At 37.1% G+C, this 24,065-nt stretch overlaps 1 protein-coding gene across 1 annotated transcript in view; it reads left to right on the top strand.

The window, feature by feature from the left end:
• LOC140243579 (MAM and LDL-receptor class A domain-containing protein 2-like) overlaps nucleotides 1-24,065 on the top strand; it is a 46,551-nt gene that overhangs the window by 8,733 nt on the left and 13,753 nt on the right. The window contains exons 10-26 of the mRNA XM_072323246.1: nucleotides 556-696; nucleotides 1,230-1,465; nucleotides 2,780-2,912; nucleotides 4,124-4,153; nucleotides 4,989-5,105; nucleotides 7,410-7,445; nucleotides 8,768-8,908; nucleotides 9,446-9,681; nucleotides 10,759-10,888; nucleotides 12,208-12,243; nucleotides 13,030-13,146; nucleotides 13,582-13,617; nucleotides 15,023-15,172; nucleotides 17,165-17,397; nucleotides 17,738-17,858; nucleotides 20,541-20,558; nucleotides 21,728-21,844. Coding sequence (XP_072179347.1) covers nucleotides 556-696; nucleotides 1,230-1,465; nucleotides 2,780-2,912; nucleotides 4,124-4,153; nucleotides 4,989-5,105; nucleotides 7,410-7,445; nucleotides 8,768-8,908; nucleotides 9,446-9,681; nucleotides 10,759-10,888; nucleotides 12,208-12,243; nucleotides 13,030-13,146; nucleotides 13,582-13,617; nucleotides 15,023-15,172; nucleotides 17,165-17,397; nucleotides 17,738-17,858; nucleotides 20,541-20,558; nucleotides 21,728-21,844 — 2,028 coding nt within the window. The remainder of the gene's footprint in view (nucleotides 1-555; nucleotides 697-1,229; nucleotides 1,466-2,779; nucleotides 2,913-4,123; nucleotides 4,154-4,988; nucleotides 5,106-7,409; nucleotides 7,446-8,767; nucleotides 8,909-9,445; nucleotides 9,682-10,758; nucleotides 10,889-12,207; nucleotides 12,244-13,029; nucleotides 13,147-13,581; nucleotides 13,618-15,022; nucleotides 15,173-17,164; nucleotides 17,398-17,737; nucleotides 17,859-20,540; nucleotides 20,559-21,727; nucleotides 21,845-24,065) is intronic.

Raw genomic sequence — 24,065 nt, forward strand, 5'->3', positions numbered from 1 at the left:
GAGGTCGCATTTTTAAAGCACTTTGAACACGAATGAATTTTTCGTCATTTTCCTGTGAGCTTCACAGACGGAAGAGGAGATGAAATCTGTACTTGCATAAACGCGAAGGGTGCAGGTCACGAGACAGACACTCACGCATCATACAACCCACTAGTCATACAGTCCATGAGTTCGACACTAAAGCAAACAAGGCCCACGAGACAGACAAGATAAGCAACGTGTTGTAATGTCGAATTCCGTAGTGCCGAACTCATGGGCCTTATTTGTCCAGTGTTGAACTCATGGGTGTTGTTTGTCCAGTGTTGAACTCATGGGCCCTATTTGTTAAGTGTCGAACTCATTTGCTGAATGACTCGTGGGCTGTATGACTCATTGACGTTATTGACGTTAGTGTTTGGTAGTCTTGCCAACACTCGACGTGACACTGCAACATGATACTCATTTACGACACAAATTTTAGGAAGCAAACTCTGAGCATATGTTGATATAGATGCAAATAGTATCTTCAGTACAAGTTTCTGTTTTGTTTTTCTAATCAATATTATCCTGGACCAGTTTCCGATGACTTCAACTGTGACTTTGAATCCGGTCTCTGTGGATGGCAGCAGGCATACGGCGATGACTTTGACTGGAGCCGTCACAGCGGAAGTACTGGGTCGTCTGGCACCGGACCATCTGGTGACCATACCACCGGCTGTAAGCACTTACCTTATTCCTTCATACTTGTTTTTCTGTTCTGTGAAGGAGATTTGCAGCTGTCGCTGCTGAGCTCCTCTATGATAGTTTTTGTTGCCTGTATGTTTCAAACAGTTTATTTTGATTGTTATCATTATTAATGTTTGTGCTTATTCTTAGGTTGAGGATTTACACCTTACTCCTTGATGATATTTCTTCCTCGGAAACGTTTTGTATTTGTCCCGAGTTCTTTTCTATTATGTATTATCTTAACATCCAAAACGATTACAAATTCCTTTAGACTGCGAAATTGCCAGCAACTCAATCAACATCAAGAAGATGCCGAACAAAATGCTGTCAAATAGTTTGAAATAGCTATGTACTAGCAAAGGTGAATACAATACAAATACAATACAAAAATCTTTATTTTATTTGAGGAAGAGATATTTACTATAGGAAAGTATCCCTCCGATATGATTGTGCGTTTAATTCTTGACCTCGCATTAATAAAGGGTTGTAATAGGTTGGACAACTTTTTGTTCTTCTCAACGCAGACGGATATTACATGTACATAGAGACATCCTCTCCGCGTGTCTATGGGGATTTCGCACGCCTATGGAGCCCCGCCTACTATGGTTACGGGTCTTTTTGCCTGACATTTTGGTATCATATGTACGGCTACGCTATCAACTCACTGAATGTCTACAAGTCAGAAACAACATTCCCAAATTCTACAGATAGTATATTCTCTCTCAGTGGGCAAAGGGGAAGCTACTGGGGTCAAGCACAGGTAATTCAATCCAGTTTTGAAACAATACAGAATAGTTCAGTGTATTCTTACGTATTTTATTCTAGATCTGCCTTAGTTGAAAAGTTGTAAAGAAAGAAGAATGTTGTAAGAAATAATGAGTTTACAAATAACTAAGACAGTAAAAGATATTTGATGTGGCCGTCACCCATTACCTCAGCGCATAGATAGATATCCTACACATAGGATAGCCTAGTATTGGTAGAGGTGAGGATTCAACTTTAACTTTATGCGAGATACTTGGCACTTTGCATAAAAAACAATTTCAGAAAAATACAAAACATTCAATTCGAAGAGGTTTTCAAAGTTCATGCGATGAAAATCGGTTTTAAAATGACAGAGATATTCAAAACCAAAACAAAGTAAAACAGAGTGATCTTGATTTAAGGTGGGTCTCACAATGAGATTGCTTCGTTTTGGGTATTTCAGGCTTTAAAAAACATTTTTCACTTAAAACTACATTGAATTCCTCTCAGAGGCATATGTTAATCACCCCCCCCCCCCCGGGCAATCAACCCCAGGCTAAATTCCCATCTCAACTGAAACCTTACTATCCCGTTAAAATTGCGTTGATGTGTTTTTATTTGTCTATTAAGAATATTGTTCTTATTATAATATTCTAGACCTACACACAATACACTGCTGATTTAGAGAAACCAGCGACAAAGTGTCTAATGTTGAAAAACTGCAGACGTTAAATAAAATAATGACTTGTTTTGACCGAACGAAATATCATGCCGTAGTTTTCAGTAAGTCTTCTCAATCTGATGAACTTTTATTTTATTTTTTTTTTCAAATTAGGGGGTATTCTTCTTTTAGTAACCATCTTTTTCCTAAATCAGTAGTGAATGATATGCGGTGCCATTCAGCAGCAAATGTCTCCTGTGCATTAAAACAGCATTCACCCAAATTTTGCACAAACAAGAATATAAAATGTAGGATAAAAGTGATTTGTAATCAATTACTATGACTGTGAACAGGGTTGTCCTGCTGTTATGGACAGTCACTTCTCATATAGCATTTGAAAATATAATACAGCGGTTTCTTCATGTGAATCCACAAGAGAGACGAAAACCGAACACAAGTGGGAAGGACAGATTTTAGCAGCTTTCATGATAAACAGTAGTTGTTGCACATGGTATTTGAAGCTTGGAAAAACATCGAAGTTCGTTGTGATCAACTGTGAGTTGCAAACAACTTGCATCTCCTTATTCCTAGATCTTGAAATTCTGACTAACTAAAACTGTGTCGAGTAGCTTCAAACACGTCATCATTATACATGCAATTATTCTACAGGTCAGTATCTACAACAGTGGTTACTACTACGACTGGCCATTTTACATCACCATGGAAGGTATACGTGGGAATGACTTCACTGGCGATATCGCCATAGATGACATTTCGATGTCACTGGGATACTGCCAACAAGGTAAATGCACAAATCTTAAATTTTCAGTGACCGAGGTTGGAAAAACTCCACAAATAATCTAAGCTCACAATTATTGACTTGACAGATGTTACAATATTTTTTTAACTTCATTCTTAAAGGACAATTGAAATCACACTCGTGAAAACTAAGAACGAAGATAAACGAGACTGAGATAAAAGACATGTTCTGGAAAAGAGTGGGGCGCTGTGGTATAGTGAATAAGACTCCTGACTCCCAATCGGAGAACCTGAGATCGATTCCTACCCAATGGTTACGTACTCTGACAAGATGTTTTTACCCACCATGTCCCTCTTGACCCAGGTGTATTAAATTGGTACCTGTGATGGGTAATGATAATAGGAGGGCCCTCTGGTAGAGCAGTGGCAACACTGAAGAGGCTATTCCCTGGTGTTGGTCTTCTTCTTCTTCTTCTTCTTCTTCTTCTTCGTCGTCGTCTTCTTCTTATTGTTGTTGTGATTATTATCATTATCATTATTATCATCATCATTACTATTGTTTTTATTTTTGTCATCATTATAATAATTATTGCTATTATTATTATCATCGTTATTATTGGTGTGTCAATCGGAAAGGAAAGGAAAGTTTTCACGTTACAGCGCATGAAGGTAAAGTCAAAGAATGTTTGATTGCACCTCCTTGAAATTCGAACGTCTTCAAATGAGTTTTGATTTCATACACGATGCAAAGTTCCAGTGGCACAGACCCCACGTACCCCCCCCCCCCCCCCCGTGATTTTAAGTGACATTTGTATCTGCGAAAATTTATACGAAGGAACGGGACCAAGATTAAAGGAACTTATTACGTCATCCACACTTTTTAATGTATTCAGCTTAGTCGATGTGCATTTTGAATCGAGCAAAACACAGTGTCAGATATTGCCTGTACAGTTTATGAAATCTTATCTGACACCATATTGTATTTGGATTTGACGCACACACACACACACACACACACACAAAACCAACAAATCTTACTGCCTCTAGCAGAAGATAAAATAGCCCTTGTATTCACGATATCCATCCGTCAAATATCAGGTGCCTGAATGTTTGTAGACAGTCTGATGTTAATGAATAATCATCACACACTTGTTGATTCATTTGTATAGATGGACTGACCTTTGTTCCTTTCCATTGTCGCCCGAAACAATACTTACCGTGCATTTGGGATGTTTTCACTCTTCCCTTTCACAGCTAACGCATCTGATTACTACACCACACAAGGTATGAATGATTAATTGGCTTTCTTGATATGCATGCATGGTGATTGGAGATTGATTAGAGTCTTTCTCTTTTTGTGTCTGTTTTTATTTTTATTTTGAAACTTAACAATGAAATATTGCATCACATTGTGTTAAGTTACATACTGTTGTGATACTTTTCAATTAACATTCTGTAGAGTCGAACAAATTTTTGATATTTTTTACATCTTAAATAAATTGCATTGATACCACAGCGAGAGGAAAAATAAATGCTAAACTATAAAGGTAATTTTTGACCTGCAGTCAAAACCACAAATAGTACTCGAGGATTGGGTCAAATACTAGCAAATGGTGAAGAACAGAACCATTTCGACTGGGAACCAATTTGCGTGAACCATCTGATGAGAACTATTTCAGATTTTTTTTTCTTAGATGGTATATTCAACCTCATTTAGAAGCAAAATCAACTTGAGACGTGTTTCTTCACATGCTTTTTTATCCCTCAACACACAATGTCAAGTTGATGTTTCTTGAAATAACATGTTGATTATCTTCGACTGCCGGCAGAATTATATATCCGTTTGCGATGCGGCACTAATGTTGTATATTCAATCACATAAGTAGTATATAAGCGAATTCAAGTCTTTTTGGATAAATAACGCGAAGCAGGAAACGCGTTCATTGCTCTCTTTTTTTGTCTGTGTATCAAATGTTGCATTTCGACTGATGTATGTTACAATGACATAAGAAACAGTTCTCCTTTGATTTTTATACTAGAGATTATTCGATTTGATTATTGATTATTTATATATAAGGAGATTCAGTTTTGAAAGTTTTAATGGTGTTTCTTTTCGTAGGATATCAGTCCTGTTATAGTTGGCAGTTCCAATGTTACGATGGGTCATGTATATCAGACTATTATCGATGCGATGGATACTCCAACTGCGGGGATGGCAGCGATGAATACAACTGCGGTATGTATCAATTTCCTTATACTGTTAAATATAAACTCAATTAACTGTGTTCTTTTCCGTCCTATTCTGGTTTATTTAAACTTTTAAAAACATTTGATATCTATATACATACTTACATAAACGCATATAAAGTTTACATTGCAGTATATAACATTATTGGCCTACTAAATACATTTAATATTTTTTGTCTGCTGCTTTCTTGTTTTTTTCCTTGCTGTCGTTTAATTCTGAAGTTTGTGCGTCTATCCTTGAAATCCTTGAAATCCTTGAAAAGATTGCACATGAACGTTTGTATAAGTTTCTGGTTGATAACCACATTTTAAATCCTAACCAATTTGGCTTTCGCAAAGGTTTTTCTACAGATTTTGCAATCATTCAAACTTGTGACAAAATTATCGATTCTATTGCGAACAAACAGCACGTGATAGGAGTTTTTATGGACCTGAGCAAGGCCTTTGATACAATAGACCATGGAATTTTATTAAAAAAGCTACATAATTATGGCATAAGAGGAATAGTTCTTTCCTGGTTCCGAGATTATTTATCCCAACGTCAGCAATACGTAGCATTTCATTCAAGTACCTCGCTTAAGTCATATATTACTTGCGGTGTACCACAGGGATCCATTTTAGGACCTCTACTTTTTCTTATATATATCAACGATATCATAAATTCCTCAACCCTTCTCACCTATGTATTATTCGCGGACGATACCAGTGTCTTCTACTCTCACAACTGTTTAAACACACTAGTTGATATACTTAATTCTGAGCTTGCAAAAATTTCTACATGGTTTAAATGCAATAAATTATCACTAAATATAGATAAAACGTGTTTTATAAACTTCAATACTTCACATTTGCAACCGATAATGCCTAATAACATTATTATTGATGGTATGCCCATTATTGGAAAAAAATCAACCAAGTTCTTAGGGGTATCCCTTGACTCCAACTTAAATTGGAATAACCACATTGACAATATAACCACATTAATATCCAAAGCCATTGGAATACTTCGGAGATTAAAATATTTTGTAACGGAAAAAGTACTCATTATGTTATACAATGCATTAATCTTACCGTACATTAATTATTGTAATGTTGTCTGGGGAAACTGTAATAAAACCAAAGTAAATGTTATTTTTCTTTTACAGAAAAAGGCAATAAGAATATGTACCAACTCACATTATCTAGAACATACTGATCCATTATTCCTTAGACTAAAAGTTCTTAAAGTTGACGATATACACAAATTTCAAACAGCAATATTTATGTTCAAATACACGCAAAATCTACTCCCACTCTTCCACAACGCATTTTCCCTTAACAGGGATGTCCATGCTTACCCCACGCGCCATCGTAATGATTTCCATTTGAATAACCCTAAACTCCTATTAGCTCAAAAATCAATTCGGCATAACGGGCCTGATATTTGGAATTCACTCCCTCTCCACATAAAACAGTGCACTTCTCTCTATTCCTTTAAGGCAAATACAAAGAAATATTTCTTGGCACAATATCATACGGTACAGTAATCATTAAACATGTACCTCTTATACTCAACAACAAGGCAATATTTGGTCCACCCCCTTTTCCTTTTCTTTTACTTTGCTGCTTGACCCTTCGCCCATATTATAACATATCCAATCATTTTCTTAGAAGTGCTGACCATCAACACTTTCGCGCTTCATCACCTGCACACGCACTCACAGGCACCACTCCTGTTTAGCAAGTAATTGTATAAAACTGGATTTACGCGCACTTTAACATGGCCCATCTGTATTAGTGTTCAAGTACTACAATAAAAAATGGTAATTTAACTCCGGCTGTCCGTCTGTTCAAGCACGGCTTATAACGGCGGCCCTCTGCATCATATGTATATATTATATATTGTACTGTGAATTAAGTCATTATTGGCCATATAAACATTTTGAATGTTATTTAACGTTTCATTTGTCTTTACATACAAAATATGACTTACTATGTAATATGTCAATAATTTTCAGAATTGTATTTGTGTAATTGAACCTGCCTTTGTTATTTTTGTTATTCTGAAAGAAAATATGAAATGCAGAAAATATAATCTTTTCAAACTTTCAAACTTTCAAACTATAAATCACGTCGTATTCGTAATTGGCTAGAAAATTGACTTGGGCGTCCGATTATTAGTGTTTCAGAGACAGTACCTAAGGAAGAAGTACATCGGGTGCTTAATTGCTACTAAATTCATTGCCCTATAATGAACTGTGTGATGGAGAGGGTCTCATTATTCAATTTGTCTGGTTTCTTATTCTTTTCGTAGATTATTCAACGAGCAGCTGGTATCAGACAACACAGGGTAAGATGATTCAAAACCGTCAGCGTATAATAGCAACATGCGACAACGTACTGTAATGTGCCTACGATTTCCTAAGCATTGATTTGAATTCTACAATGTGAAATGAAAACTAATTCTTGACAATTATTGATACTTAACACCATGCAGATTATTTTCATTTGGTTTATAATCAATACTAAGTCGTTTCAATCCGGGTCGAATACGTTTTCAGAGTTGATGACCATATAAGAGTTACGGTGTAGCAAGAGTATATAATTCATAACCTTTTGAATTTCAAGAGCGATTATTCGATCATGCAATATTGGTATCTTTCAGGCAACATCAGTATGTTGAATGATTTTCTCCGTCAAGATCACATGTACCTCTTACCACCTGGAAGTATCACACACTGAAGTTAGAAACGTTTTTGCCTCCAAATCGGCGTGAAAGATTTGACCATTGCAAGGCCTGTCTGTCATCTCCTGGTAGCAAACTTGCACAATTATCTTGTCCTTGGATTAAAGTTTTCATGAATAGCTTTAGTGCAGCTGCGATTAATGTCGCAGAGAATGCAAAAAACGGACCTAATACAATGCAACTTACAAGCTAGCCTCATAAGGGTAAAGATCGCTTCACCTCCACCCCAAAAGGTTAAATTTATTCACCTTCTTTAGAAATGTAATTCAAATTTGAAATCGATTGAGGTCACATCTTGAAAGCACTTTGAACACGAATGAAATTTTCGTCATTTTCCTGTGAGCTTCACTGACGGAAGAGGAGATTGAATCTGTAATTGAATAAACACGAAGGGTGCACGTCACGAGGCAGACACCCACGCATCATTCAACCCACTAGTCATACAGCCCATGACTTCGACACTAAAGCAAACAAGGCCCACGAGACCGACAAGATAAGCAACGTGTTGTAATGTCGAATTACGTAGTGCCGAACTCATGGGCCTAAATTTGTCCAGTGTTGAACTCATGGGTGTTATTTGTCCAGTGTTGAACTCATGGGCTTATTTGTTAAGTGTCGAACTCATTTGCTGAATGACTCGTGGGCTGTATGACTCATTGACGTTCTTCTTTTTTTTTCAATGTTGAACTCGTGGGCTGTGTGATTCTTCGGTGTCGGACTCGTAGGATGACTCCCAAAGCAATTGCTAGAGCAAAGAGTTAGTGTTTGGTAGTCTTGCCAACACTCGACGTGACATGCAACTTGATGCTCGTTTACGACACAAATTTGAGGAAGCAAACTCTGAGCATATGTTGATATAGATGCAAATAGTACATTTAATAAAAGTTTTTTTGTTTTGTTTTCTAATCATTATTATCCTGGACCAGTTTCCGACGACTTCAACTGTGATTTTGAATCCGGTCTCTGTGGATGGCAGCAGGCATACGGCGATGACTTTGATTGGAGCCGTCACAGCGGAAGTACTGGGTCGCAAAGCACGGGACCATATGGTGACCATACCACCGGCTGTAAGCACTTGCATAATTCCTTTATACTTGTTTTTCTGTTCTGTGAAGGAGATTTGCAGCTGTCGCTGTTGAGCTCCCCTATGACAGTTTTTGTTGCCTGAATGTTTAAACAGTTTATTATGGTTGTTAGGAATGTTTGTGCCTTTTCATTGGTTGAGGATTTACACCTTAATACTCCTTGATGATTTTTCTTCCTCGGAAACGTTTTGTATTTGTTCCGAGATATTTTCTGTCTTATGATAGTATCTTAACATAAAAAAATAAGACAAATTCCTTTAGACTAAGAAATTGAGAGCAGATCAATCAACATCAAGAAGATGCCGAACAAAATGCAGTCAAATAATTTGAAATAGCTATGTACTAGCAAAGGCGAGTGCTATATAGATTGACAATAAAAAAAAAGATCGTTATTTTTTTCGAGGAAGAGATATTTACAACAGGAAAGTATCCCTCCGATATGATTGTGCATTTAATTTTTGATCTCGCTTTGATAAAGGTCTGTAATGGTTGGATAACTTTTTGTTTTTCTCCACGCAGACGGATATTACATGTACATAGAGACATCCTCTCCACGTGTCTATGGGGATTTCGCACGCCTATGGAGCCCCGCCTATTATGGTTCCGGGTCTTTTTGCCTGACATTTTGGTATCATATGTACGGCAGCGCTATCAACTCACTGAATGTCTACAAGTCAGAAACAACATTCCCGAATTCTACAGACAGTATATTCTCTCTCAGTGGGCAAAAGGGAAACTATTGGAATCAAGCACAGGTAATTCATTTCAGTTTTGAAACAATACGGAGGAAGTCGGTGTTTTGCGTATTTTATTGTCGATCTCCTTTATTTGTAAAGAAAGTGGAATGTTATGAGAGTTAATGAGTTTTCGAATAACTTCAAAAAGATCTTCGATGTGGCCGTCACCCATTATTTCAGGGCAAAGATAAATATCGTATTAAAATGGCTTTGATGTGTTTAATTTGTACTTTAAAGAATATCTTTCTCATTGTAATCTTGGCCTACAGACATACAGTAGTAACTACAATACACTGTTGATTAAGCAAAACCAGGGACAATCTGTTTCATGAAAAGAGGAAATGTGCAGTAGTTTTCCGTAAATCTTTTGAATCCGCATCTGCCCTGCCTGCCTGATTTCTTTTTATTTTGTTTTGTTTAAACATGTTAAATGAGGGGATGTTGGGGACGTTTGGTTTTACAAAGTTATTATTTTTTCCCAAACAAATGCCTACACTGCGTCAAACTAACTTTAACGCAAATGTTGTTAAAAAAACCCACCCCCTCAAAAAACAAACAAACAAACAAAACAAAACAAAAAACAAACCCAAGGTATATACGTAGGATAAATGCGATCTGTAATCTACTATTATTGTGAACAGGGGTTGTCCTGCTGTTATGGGCAGTCACTCCTCATATAGCGTTTGAAAATGTAATACAGCCGTTTCTTCACGTAATCCTACAAGAGAGATGAAAACCGAACGCAAGTAGGAATGACAGATCTTTGCAGTTTTCATGAGAAACAGTAGCTGTTGCACATAATATTTGAAGCTTTGAAAAACATCGAAGTTTGTTGTGATCAACTGTGAGTTGCAAACAACTTAATCTCTTTGTTCGTAGACGTTGAAATTATTAGAATTTAGTGAACTTTCGAAGGCAGAGTAACGACACAAAATTTGAAAAAAAAGTGGAAAGGGTCGAAAGTTTACATGACAATAAAGTAGTAAGTGAATACTAAGAATGCGGTGGAGTACATCAACAATCATCTACTATGTTTGACTAACTACTGTGGCGAGTAGCTTCAAACACATCATTATACATGCAATTGTTCTACAGATCAATATCTACAACAGTTACTACTACTACTGGCCATTTTACATCACCATGGAAGGTATACGTGGGAATGACTTCACTGGCGATATCGCCATAGATGACATCTCGATGTCATATGGATACTGCCAACAAGGTAAATGCACAAATCTTAAATTTTCATTTACTGTTGTCGAGGTTGGAAAAACTCCACGAAAGATCTAACGTTACAATTATTGACTTGACAGATGTTACAATATTTTTTAACGTCAGTCTTAAAGGACAATTGAAATCACACTCATGAAAACTAAGAACGAAGATAAACAAGACTGAGATAAAAGACAATGGCAATGGTATAGTGAATAAGACTTCCGACTCCCCATCGGAGGACCTGAGATCGATTCCTACGTCCCTCTTGACCAAGGGGAGGGGGGGGGGGGAGATGTTTCATAGAGCTGTTCTTAAAGTTACGAACTACTTACGAGCGACTGATGATTAGTTCTTGTGCTGAAATTATTGAACTTCTGATAAGTATAGCACATCACAACTGATCACCAGTCGCTCGTAAGTTGTTCGTAACTTTACGAACAACTTTATGAAACACCCCCATGTGTATCAATGGGTACCTGACAACGCTAGGGTAGATAATGGTAGGGCCCTCTGGTAGAGCAGTGACTACACTAAAGAGGCTATTCCCTGGCGAAAGAAGGCATTGCTCTTATCACTATTATTGTTATTATTATTATTATTATTATTATTATTATCATTATTATTATTATCATTTTTATTCTTATTATCATTATAATAACTATTGCTATTATCATTGTAATCATCATTGTTAATGGTGTGTCAATCAGAAAGGAAAGTAAAGTTTTGACATTACAGTGCATAAAGGTAAAGTAAAAGAATGTTTGTTTGATTGCATCTCCTTGAAATTCGAACGTCTTCAAATGAGTTTTTATTTCTTACACGATGCAAAGTTCCAGCGGCATAGATCCCCCCCCCCCCTTGTGATTTCAAGTGACATTTGTTTATGCGAAAGTTTATAGGAAGGAACTTGAACAAGGGGAACAAGATTTAAGTAACTTAGTACCTCATCCACACTTCTTAATGTATTGTAATAGTCAATGTGTATTTTAAATCGAGCAAGAAACAGTGTCAGATATTGCCTGTACAGTTTATGAAATCTGACACCAAATTGTATTTGGATTTGACGCACACACACACACCCACACACACACACACAACCAACAAATCTTATTGCCTCTGGAGAAGATAAAATAGCCCTTGGATTCACGATATCAATCCGTCAAATATCAGGTGCCTGAATGTTTGTAGACAGTCTGATGTTAATGAATAATCATCATACACTTGTTGTTTCATTTGTATAGATGGACTGACCTTTGCTCCTTTCCATCTTCGCCCGAAACAATACTTACCGTGCATTTGGAATGTTTTCATTCATCTCTTTCACAGCTTACACAACTGATTATCCCGACTACACCACACAAGGTATGAATAACTAATTGGCTTTCGCGATTATGCATGCATGCATGGTGATTGGAGACCTCACCTACAATTAGAGTCTTTCTTTTTTGTTTCTGTTTTTATTTTTATTCTGAAACTTAACAATGCCATATTGCATCACATTGTGCTAAGTTACATACTGTTGTGATACTTTTCAGTTAACATTCTGTAGAACAAATTTTTGATAATTTTAACATCTGGCATTAATACCACAGCAGGAGGAAAAATGGACGTGGAACCAAGATAATTTTTGACCTGCACTCAAAATCACAAATAACACTCGGGGACTGGGTCGAATACAAGCGAATGGTGAAGAACAAAACCATTTCGATTTGATACCATTTACTGGTTCTCAGCGGAACCAATATGCGGGAACATTATGATGAGAACCATTTTGGATACAACGAGAATCATTTCAGAACTTTCTTTAAATGGTATATTCAACACACACTGTCAAGTTGATGTTTTCTGAAAGAACACGCTGATTATCTTTGACTGCTGGCAAAATTATATCCGTTTGCGGTGCGGCGTTAATGCTGTATACTCAACCACATTAAAAAGCGAATTCAAGTCTTTTTTTTTGGGATAAATAATGTAAAGAAGGAAACGCGTTCATTCCTTTTTTTGTTTTTTTGTTCTGTGTATTAGAATTGGATGTTGCATTTCGACTGATGTATGCTACAATAACATGAGATATAGTTCTCCTTTGATTTTTATATCAATGATAAGGAGATTCAGTTTTGAAAGTTTTAATGGTGTTTCTTTTCGTAGGATATCAGTCCTGTTATAGTTGGCAGTTCCAATGTTACGATGGGTCATGTATATCAGACTATTATCGATGCAATGGATACTCCAACTGCGGGGATGGCAGCGATGAATACAACTGCGGTATGTATCAATTTCCTTATACTGTTAAATATAAACTCAATTAACTGTGTTCTTTTCCGTCCTATTCTGGTTTATTTAAACTTTTAAAAACATTTGATATCTATATACATACTTACATAAACGCATATAAAGTTTACATTGCAGTATATAACATTATTGGCCTACTAAATACATTTAATATTTTTTGTCTGCTGCTTTCTTGTTTTTTTCCTTGCTGTCGTTTAATTCTGAAGTTTGTGCGTCTATAAATCACGTCGTATTCGTAATTGGCTAGAAAATTGATTTGGGCGTCCGATTATTAGTGTTTCAGAGACAGTACCTAAGGAAGAAGTACATCGGGTGCTTAATTGCTACTAAATTCATTGCCCTATAATGAACTGTGTGATGGAGAGGGTCTCATTATTCAATTTGTCTGGTTTCTTATTCTTTTCGTAGATTATTCAACGAGCAGCTGGTATCAGACAACACAGGGTAAGATGATTCAAAACCGTCAGCGTATAATAGCAACATGCGACAGTGTACTGTAATGTGCCTACGATTCCTAAGCTTTGATTTGAATTCTACAGTGTGAAATGAAAACTAATTCTAGACAATTATTGATACTTAACACCATGCATGATGGTTTGCTTTATAATCAATACTAAACCGTTTCAATCCGGGTCGAATACGTTATCAGAGTTGATGACCATATAAGAGTTACGGTGTAGCAAGATTATGATTCTTAACCTTTTGCATTTCAAGAGCGATTATTCATGCAATACTAGTATCTTTCAGGCAACATCAGCATGTTCAATTCAAATTCAAATTCAAACTTTATTTTCACTTTTTTTTTCCCCAACAGAATGTACAAGAAACAATTATTATAAATTCGACATGCGAGTAATAAAATATACATAACCAGACAGGATTAAGAACATGTTCATGTCTACATGATCAATGATTTTCTCCGTAAAGATCGCATGTACCTCTTACAACTTGGAAGTATAACACACTGAAATCGAAAACGTTTTTGCCTCGAAATTGGCGTGAAAGTCTTGACCATTATAAGGCCTGTCTGTCATTTCCCAGTAGCAAAATTACACACTTATCTTGTCCTTGAATTAAAGTTTTTATGGATAACTTTAGTGTAGCTGCGATTAATGCCACAGACTGACAGAGAATGCAAAAAGTACTAATACTAATAGAATGTAACTTACCGATTAAGCTAGCTAGCCTTATAAGAGTAAAGATCGCCTCACCTCCATCCCACAAATTTTGCCTAATTTAGAATGGTAATTCAAATTTGGAATCGATTGAGGTCGCATTCTTAAAGCACTTTGAACACGAATGAATTTTTCGTTATTTTCCTGTGAGCTTCACTGACGGAAGAAGAGATCGAATCCGTAATTGCATAAATGCGAAGGGTACACGTCACGAGACAGATACCCACGACTCATACAACCCACTAGTCATACAGCCTATGAGTTCGACACTAAAATAAAGAAAGCCACGAGTTCAGCAACACGTTTTGCAAATGTTGTAATGTCGAATTACCTCGTGTTGAACTCATGGGCCTTAATTGTCTAGTGTCGAACTCATTTTCCGAATGACTCGTGGACTGTATGACTCATGGACGCTTTTTTTTCTCAATGTTGAACTCATGGGCTCTGTGACTCCTTAGTCATGTTAGTGTAGGTCTCGTAGGATGACCCCAAAGCAATTGCTACAGCACTCGTGTGTTGCTAATACGCGACGTGACATGCAACACGATGACACAAAGTTCAGCAAGCAAACTCTGAACATATTATGCTGATATAGATGTAAATAGTATCTCCAATACAAGTTTTTATTCTATTTTTATTTTTTCATTTTTTTAATCATAATTATCCTGAACCAGATCCCGGAGAATTTGACTGTGACTTTGAATCCGGTCTCTGTGGATGGCAGCAGGCATATTACGGTGACAATTTTGACTGGACCCGGAGAAGCGGAAGTACCCCGTCTTCAAATACTGGACCGTCAGTGGACCATACATACGGAACCTATTGTAAGCAGTTTGGTCTTGCCTTTATGTAGGTTTGATTGTCCTGATTACTTTTGGGACCAGTGATTTTAAAAATGTTCAAGGTATCACATCTGATGCATATTTCTACGTCAATTGTGCCAAAAAACACCCTACCATATATATATATATATATATATATATATATATATATACATATCTTTTTTTTTTTGCAATAAAACCTAAAACATGAGGAGATATCACTATTTTTCTTATTAAACCATAACTGCAAAAGGTTTAGTATGGATTTTTTTTTATTTTAACTTTTGTTCACATTTTGTATATTCATGCTGGTTCAAATTTTTACATTGGTTGTTTTTATCCCTAACTCACATTTAAGAACTATTTTGAAGCACTAACGCTGGGCTTTTGTTTCATCTGCAAATGGTAAATTATGCCTTTAACATTTTCATCGTAATTCGATGATGCTTCTTTTCCTTTAAATGAGATTTGTCATTGCCGTAGATGAACTTCTCTATGCCCATTCATATGTGTTATTATCATTTTTGTTATTATCATCTTACGAACAGTAAAATTTGAAGAGCTTGATCGCGAAACTAGTAAAGCTTCATTTTCAATTTATTTTTGTTTATACTCGAGTACATACTCAAGACCCCCAAAACAACAACAATAACAACAACAACAAACTTTCCAATAATACCCCACTGTTACTTATCATTTCAGTTATTTTTGCGAATGTTACAAATACAATGACAAGGATGGAAATGCAATGCAATTGATAAAATAAAATGGAATGAATGAAAAAAGAATGGAACCTGTTTTGCGATCACATTCTACCTTGAAATTATGGAAAACACCTTTATGATAAATCACTCCTTACTGACCATGGCACAAAAACGTTGATTTTTTTTTTGTTGCAAATTGGGATAACTTTTTGTATATTACACAACATCAATAAATATTTACAACATTTTGATCCCAACATTCATGATCTCGTCAGGAATTCTATTCATTGTGTTAACCCTAAAAGGGCCGGGGGGGGGGGGGGCAGAATCCGCCCCCCCCCCCCATCGACGTTTCGCTCTATAATTCTGTAACGCGAGAAGGCCTCGTCGCGACGCTTCTTGACTTTGTTTGTTCAAGTCTAGCGCAACGTTTGAGACAAATTTGCAACGTCCGCGCATACTTTTGCGAAGCCACACCCATTTTTGTAACGGAATGTCGCCCCAAAACGGGCACAATTTTGTGATTGTGCGTACATTTCCTAAGGAAAACAGTGCTCTGTCATGAAAGTCGTAAAAACCTGATTATTTTTACAATTAATCACTTTCATTGATTAATTTTGTGCTAATTATGGTAGAAAACAAGAAATTCTGAAAACAATAAAATACTACAGAATTGAAATGAGTTTTGGAAGTTTTTGTGATGTAAAATTGTTGAATATGCTAAAACAGATTTACAGGTCAAAAATTAGACTCTAAATGCTTTTAATTAGGCTAGAATATGATCTTGAGCTTAATTTGCATAACTAATTAATTAAAATTAGAAATTGATTGTTTCAAAAAATCTTATGACTTAATCTCGTAGATTATGACGTGGGTCTCACGCATACAAAATTTCATCGCGGTCGCTCCACCGATGGCCGATATCTCGGGGGGGGGGGGGGAAATCCATCCCCCCCACCCCCGGTCTGAGCATAGCCAAAAAAGCCCGGCCCTTTTAGGGTTAATTGAACCATGAATGAATTTGACAAAAGAAAGATAATGACATATTTCTCTAAAGGAGCAGAATTTCAACCTCAAACTATGCTTGCTACAAAAGTTCTCTTCAAAATGTTGAGAAAATGTGTAGCAAGTAGCGTTTGATGCACAACAAGGAAACAAAATTTATCATGTACAAGAAAATGCTGATTAGAATAGGGGGCATCGCTGTAAATTTACTGTGTCTTTAATTCTTAACCTTTAGAACATTAACATGTATTTACAGCTTGTGACCTGCTTACCCTTTTACTTGCAGCTGGATATTATATGTATATAGAGACCTCTTCAGGTTATAACGGATATGCTGCACGCCTATGGAGCCCCGCCTACAATGGAAACGGCTACTCGTGCCTGACATTTTGGTCTCATATGTACGGTAGCACAATCAACACACTAAATGTCTACAAGTCTGAGTCAAGGTCACCAAATGCGACGGACATTTTATACTCAGTCAGTGGAGAAAGGGGAAACTATTGGAGCCAAACGCAGGTGATTCAGTGAGACCTATTTCCATACATATTTCATTTTTGATCTACTATATGTTTGAAAAGAAAATGAGAAGTAGAAGAAAGAATAATTCAAAAGGTGCTAAATAAAGCAGAATCCAATGAAAAACCTTTGATCGGAGACACGTTAAAAAAACATTCCAGGCTAATGGATTTGGAAAGTAGAGAAACTGGACCAGTGAAAAGGGCTTAAAGTCAACAAGCTCACAGTGCATGTTAAAAATGCGGTGCAGTACATCAAGAAACAATTTGTTATCATTATTAGATTACCTACTGTGTCGAAAAGCTTCAAACACCTCGTCATATATTATCTATCAATCCAGATCAGTATTTACAACTACTACTGGTCATTCTACATTACCATGGAAGGTGTACGTGGGAGTAGCTACACTGGTGATATCGCCATAGATGACATTTCAATTTCCCCGGGATACTGCCAACAAGGTAAATGTACCAACTTTCAGTGCTTACTAAGGTAGAATTATAGAATTCATTTTATATTGTACCTATACTTCTAAAAACTATTAATCAAATTCTAATACGATGCACATTCTGCTCGAGTCGTAATGACATTCATTTTCAAATTTCAAAGAATTAAGGGTTTCTCCCCAATTTAGCCCTTAGAGGAAAGGAGTCCCAGCGCTACATTTCCACGTTACATTAAGTGACGTTAGTAGCTGCGAACAGTTAGGACAGTCATGGCGGTGAGTTGGCTCAGTCGGTAGCGCCTTCGACCCAAGCGACCTGGGTTTGATAACCAAGTCTCACTGAGCAATGTTGTGTGTTGTCATCTGTCCCTCGGATAGGACGTAAAATGGAGGTCCCGTGTGTGAGAGAGTCGCAACATGCATGTAAAAGATCCGGCTTCATTCATTCATCGCAAAGAGCAGGGTGTTTAACCCGGTGAAATGTTCTCGCCTCATATCCAGCTGGACCCCATGGAAGACCAGCTTATTGCTGAATATGGGCTATTCAGCCATCTTCTCCGACGGAAAATGAACAAACAAACAAACAAACAAGCAAACAAACAAATAAACAACATACAAAATCAATAAAGGAATAAAAGCTAAGAACAAAGAACGTTAGTCATCCACATTTACTCGGGACATTAGCCTTTTTTCTTATCTGTGCAGTCTATTGTCAAGGTTTATCTTAAAGTTTCAGAATGTGATTGTGCGTTTGATATCTTACATCGAATTTTGTTTGGATTCAATAAATAATGTTATTTCTCCACGCAGAAGATATGATAATATCCGTATAGTAACATGCCTCTTAATAATGGTCTTCAAATATTTATCATTCTTCCCGTTTAGTTTTCTTAATGAACATGAAATGAAATTTCCGTTGCATCCGCACAGTCGGGTCATTGCATATACTAGAAAACTGTTCGGTTCTAAATACCACGGACATTTCAAGTTACTATCTGAAATAGTTTATGTAAATTGCTTTCAACAGATTTGAATTATTCTACAATTCACTGTGACTCTAACTGCAAAGTTCCGCACTTTCCTATTTATGTATACTCTAATAAGTGACGTACAGTTGCCCTCAAAATTAATCATACCCTTGTTGATTTTTGTTATTTCATATTTTTGTAATGAAATAAATGCATTTTGTCAAGTTTGATAATGAGTTATATGTGACCAACAAGTGACAGAATAACAACAATACACAGTTCCAGAAATTCTTCACTTCAGGGATCTTCTATTCATGGATTTTTAAGAAATGCCATGTTCAAAATTATTCATACTCTAGGCTTACTGGGTCCAATGTCTTTCTTTAGTAGTCAAAATTTTAGTCCTTGTTCTTTATGGCTACTTTTAGATGATTCTTTTACAAGCCCTCAAGCTTCCTGCATGTCTTTTGTGGGGTGTTGGTTTACTCTGTTGTGGCAAAAGCCTCAAAGTGAGTCAGGTTTGTCGGGTTCCTAGCCATCACTCTGATCTTTGAGTTTTGCCACAAGTTCTTGATCGGATTCCATCAGGACTCTTCAAGTTTCGCCACAAGTTCTTGATCAGATTCCATCAGGACTTTGCATTGATCACTTCAGGACATTGACACCATTGTCCATGAACCATTTCTTCACTGCCTGAGCGGTATGTTTCGGTCATTGTCTAGTGCTAGCACGTCCAGGTGTGCCCAAAATGGAATTTCTTGGCGGACCCTTCACATTTTCGTAATCCTCCTTTCTCATGATTCCTTACACCTTAAAGAGATTCCCTGTGCCACTGGAAGAGAGGCATCCTTAAAGCAGCATGCTTCCACCACCATGCTTGATGGTGGGCACAGAATCCTTTGGGAGGTACCCTGTACCACTGGAAGAGAAGCAGCCTCAAGGCATGTGTTCCCCCACCGTGTTTGATGGTGGGCACAGTATTCTTTGGCTCGCATGTTCTTGATTTTTCCTCCAGACGTGTGCAGCATCCCTATGGCCACATAACTCCATCTTCATCTCATCTGACCACAGGATATTTATTCCATTGAAACATCTTGAAAAATCTTCTGGACAAAGATTAGCACATTCACAGGAATGCACAACAATGGGCACAGTAGAAAAAGGCCATTTATGATAAGACATCAACAGGGGTATGAATAATTTTTAACATGACCTAAAAATAACTTTTGGCCATATCTATTATTACGCGAATGAGGTTCAGCCAACTCACACCTGGAATTGTGCATACCATTAAGTAGACAAAAGATACGCAGGGTATACAAACATAGTACATTTTCCAGATCAAGAATAAAAAAAGGTTATTTTCCATGGGGTATGAATAATTTTGAGGACAACTGTAAATGTTAGGTCGTTTGCGACTGTGTACCTTTCCGTGTATCAGTGTGTCATTTTGAACGGGTTATTTGAATTGTAATCATGGAGGTTTTTTGAATTGTAATTTGTGATTATTAAGCTGTAAGTTGTAGTAACCATTGACGGTCTCTATTTTCTTAGTTTGGTTACGTGTTTCAGCGCAGGCTTAGGACAACACGTGCTTCTCGTTTGTAAACAATGTAATTTGTCTATCATGTATAATAATAACCAAGACTTTAATTAGGCAATGTTTTCTAAGTTTAACAAAATATGCACTATTTCTGTATTCCTTAAATTTTTCTTCATTACCTTTGCAGGGGGATACACAACACAAGGTATGAAGATTCACCGAATTTCGTAAAATGTATGGAATTGATGGTTCCCCCCCCCCCCATTCAGAATTACATGGTTTTCTTTTTTCTGGTGGGGGAGGGGGGCGGTAAGTCACATCAAATATCCCATCACACTGTGCTGAATGATATGTTTCATGTCAAAAATTATTACATCATAATGAATTACATATATGTGTTTACAAATATATATATTATATCCATACAAAGATGTTATGCAGCTTCAAGTTCATGATAATATTACAAAGCTGCATAGTACCTGTAATGTTATACTATTTCATATTTTAAGATGTACAATAAGATAAGATGATAACAGAAATGAAGATTAGAGGAAAAAAAGACATCTCTCTATAATTAAACCCCTATAAGATTGCCACCATCTTGTTCATTATAAAAACTGAGGGACTATTGATTGATTTTCCTCTTTCATTTACTCCTCCCCACCGTCCCCATCAAAAAGAGGCTAGTAATGCTCGTAAGGATTTTAAAGATTCTGAGGGTCCCATATCCTACAAGCTTAGCTTCTTAGTGGGACCCTCCATTTCCATCCCCATCCTTAGTTAACTTGTATTATACGCTTTATGAATATATTAACAAAGATGTAATTGCGTTTTTATTTCATCTGCTACTCATTTTCATATGTACTTTGTTAAATCACACTCTGCAATTATTACAAATATCCTGTACAAATGCAATGTATACATATTTTTTCTTTCTTGTTATTTGATAGAAGTGAAAATAAATTTGAATCTTGAATCTTGAAAGATTCTCTTCGTGACCCCTGTAGACGATATATATGGCCTAACAATAATCTTGCGTTCTGTAATCTGTTTCTGTAAGAAAGAAATAAAATTTGTATTAAATACAGTCATGTTAATAGACATTATGTTCCTCAGCTGCAAGCCCATTTTCACGTTTATGTGCATTATCTCATGCCACATAATTTTGACATTAAATAGGCCTATAGCTCTTGACCGTATTGGTGTAAAGCTCATTACTGCATAATCATGTAGAGTCATAATGAAATCAAGTAGGAAACGATTCCCCTTTTTCTAATCTGTCCGGCAAAACTCTCTCCTGATATAGGGGACAAAAATATTTTTAGAAAATTTATAAAAAACAACTTCAAAAGAATGTGGTACTTTTGTTTGTAGGTTATCAATACTGTGGAAGCTGGGAGTTCCAATGTTACAATGGAAATTGCATACCAGATTATTGGCAATGTAATGGATACAACGACTGTTCCGATGGCAGCGATGAATACAATTGCGGTAGGTGTGCATTTCATATGTCACTGCCTATCAACGGCGTAAATCCGTACTGAGGAGTGGGGGGGGGGGTTACTTGTATGCATAGGGGCGGGGGAGAGGGAGGGGGAGGGGACGGGCGAGCAGAAGGAGGCGTGGGCGAGTGCTAACACCACCCTTCCAGTTTTCTATCAAAAAACGTAAGAAAATTTTCCTCATCTCGGGAATCATTGGGGATCATAATGATATGTTTGCCCCTCCCCTCAACTCCCCCGTCCGCGCTCCCCGTCCCCCAGGATCTACGCCCCTGCATACGAGGGTGCTTTTGCATTTTTAGAATTCTGATGAAAGTATCTCGTAAATACATTTATGATATAATCTGGGATTTTTTTTTAGGGGGGGGGGGGCCCTCCGTTAATTGAAAGTATCTAGATATCTCCTCCCTCCCACGGAACATTTGCACTTTTTAAAACTGAAGTAACAGACCTGGTGCACACTTTAGATGAAACATTTTAAAATCTGTCAATCTAAAGTGTATTAAGTAGAAAGGATTCGAACGGGGAGGGTACGGAAGGGGTTAGGCCTATCCCCCTCTTATGCGAGGGAGATTTTGTATTTTCAGGGTTGAAATTCAGCCATCTTTGGGTGAAATATTTAGACAGTTTTCTATCAAAAAAGTAAAAACACTTTCACATCTCGGGAGTTACGGAGGAGGAGCATTGTTGTCCCCAATACTTTTATGGGGGAACCATCCCCCTCCCCTCCATCGACGCCTCTGCATATGAGGGAGCTTTTGTAAGTGAAAGATCTGCTGCACACTCTTTAAGGAAATACGTCAATCTCAAAAGTGTACAAAGTCTATCGAAAGGGACCCAGTAGCGGAGGTTTTGCATATTTATGATTGCAAGTCAAAGATCCGGTGCATAGATCTGGCGGTAGTTGGACAATTTTCCATAAAGAAAGTTCGAGATTTGTCCTCATCTCGGGAATTGCTTGGGGGACAAATAATTTGTCTGCCCCCAACATATCCGTAGGGGCGGGGCAAATGATTCTTTGCCCCCCCCCCCCCGAGATAGATTCGACGCCCCTGATCATCCCTGGGTATGCCCATACATGTATCAGAGTCATCATCGTTTCAGGAATGATTCAGGAAATGGAGGGGGGGGGGGGGTTCAATTATGGCGGTATAGTTTTTGTTATTGTTTGTTTGTTTGTTTTCGTACATAATTTGCAGATGGTCCAGAGTTGCTCGTGTCATAGCATGTTTACATAAAAAGTCTATGCTATTTGACGTTGTCAACATCTGGACCATTCCTTATGTCGATATCACTTTCTTCGCGAGCGAGCGAAGCGAGCGAGCGCTTGAGAAAATTATGTATACATTATAAAGATAGAATACTGTTCAGCTCTGTTATTTGTCTGAAGGCGGGCGTACGAACGTCATGCAATATGTCAAAATTGATACAATCACATTTCTGCTTCCTCCATTTTTTCTCAAATTTCAGGAGGGGGGGGGAATAATTGTACAGGCCATCCCCCCTCCTCCATTTCGGGGGGGGGGGGGGGGGATCCCCCCCATCCCCCCGGGATTTACGCCCATGGCATGCTGCCTATCCACTGCATGAGTTCTATACTTCTAAAACTCCACTGAACTTTAAAATCTTCAACATCAAAACAACATCTGTAAAAAAAAAAGGATTTATGTACTCTTTTGACTATAAATACTAATTTGAATTCTTTCTTCTAATTAGAATAAATAGAGCCTTAAAATAGTTCATTATTTTTCTTGCGTTTTTAATGAACGTATGCAAGATGTTCTCGATGAAAATGAATTGTGATTGCAGTTGAATCCGCATTGTCGAACCATTGCCTACGGAAGCCCGCTAAGTAATATATTTTCTACAAATGTTTCAAATTATTTTCCGAAGTAGTTCAATTAAACTGACTTCAAACGATTTCACTTATTCATAATTCATTCCGACCTTTTATTCACTATTCCACACTATGTTATGAAATGTTATAAGTGAGGCAGATTGCTTGGTTGTTTTCTGAAAGTAAAACTGCCACGAGAATGGTGTGTCGCTTTGCAAGGTTTATCTATAAAATTATGCTATGTTTTTTTTTTTTGTGTAAATGATTCCGATTATTAAATTGTAAGTGATAGTGAACATTGGCCACCATTACTTTGTGCACATGTGCGCATGTCTTTTTTATCAACCATGACCATTGTCAGCAAAATGTTTTG

Source organism: Diadema setosum, chromosome 20 (assembly GCF_964275005.1).
Source record: "Diadema setosum chromosome 20, eeDiaSeto1, whole genome shotgun sequence".
Lineage (NCBI taxonomy): Eukaryota > Metazoa > Echinodermata > Echinoidea > Diadematoida > Diadematidae > Diadema > Diadema setosum.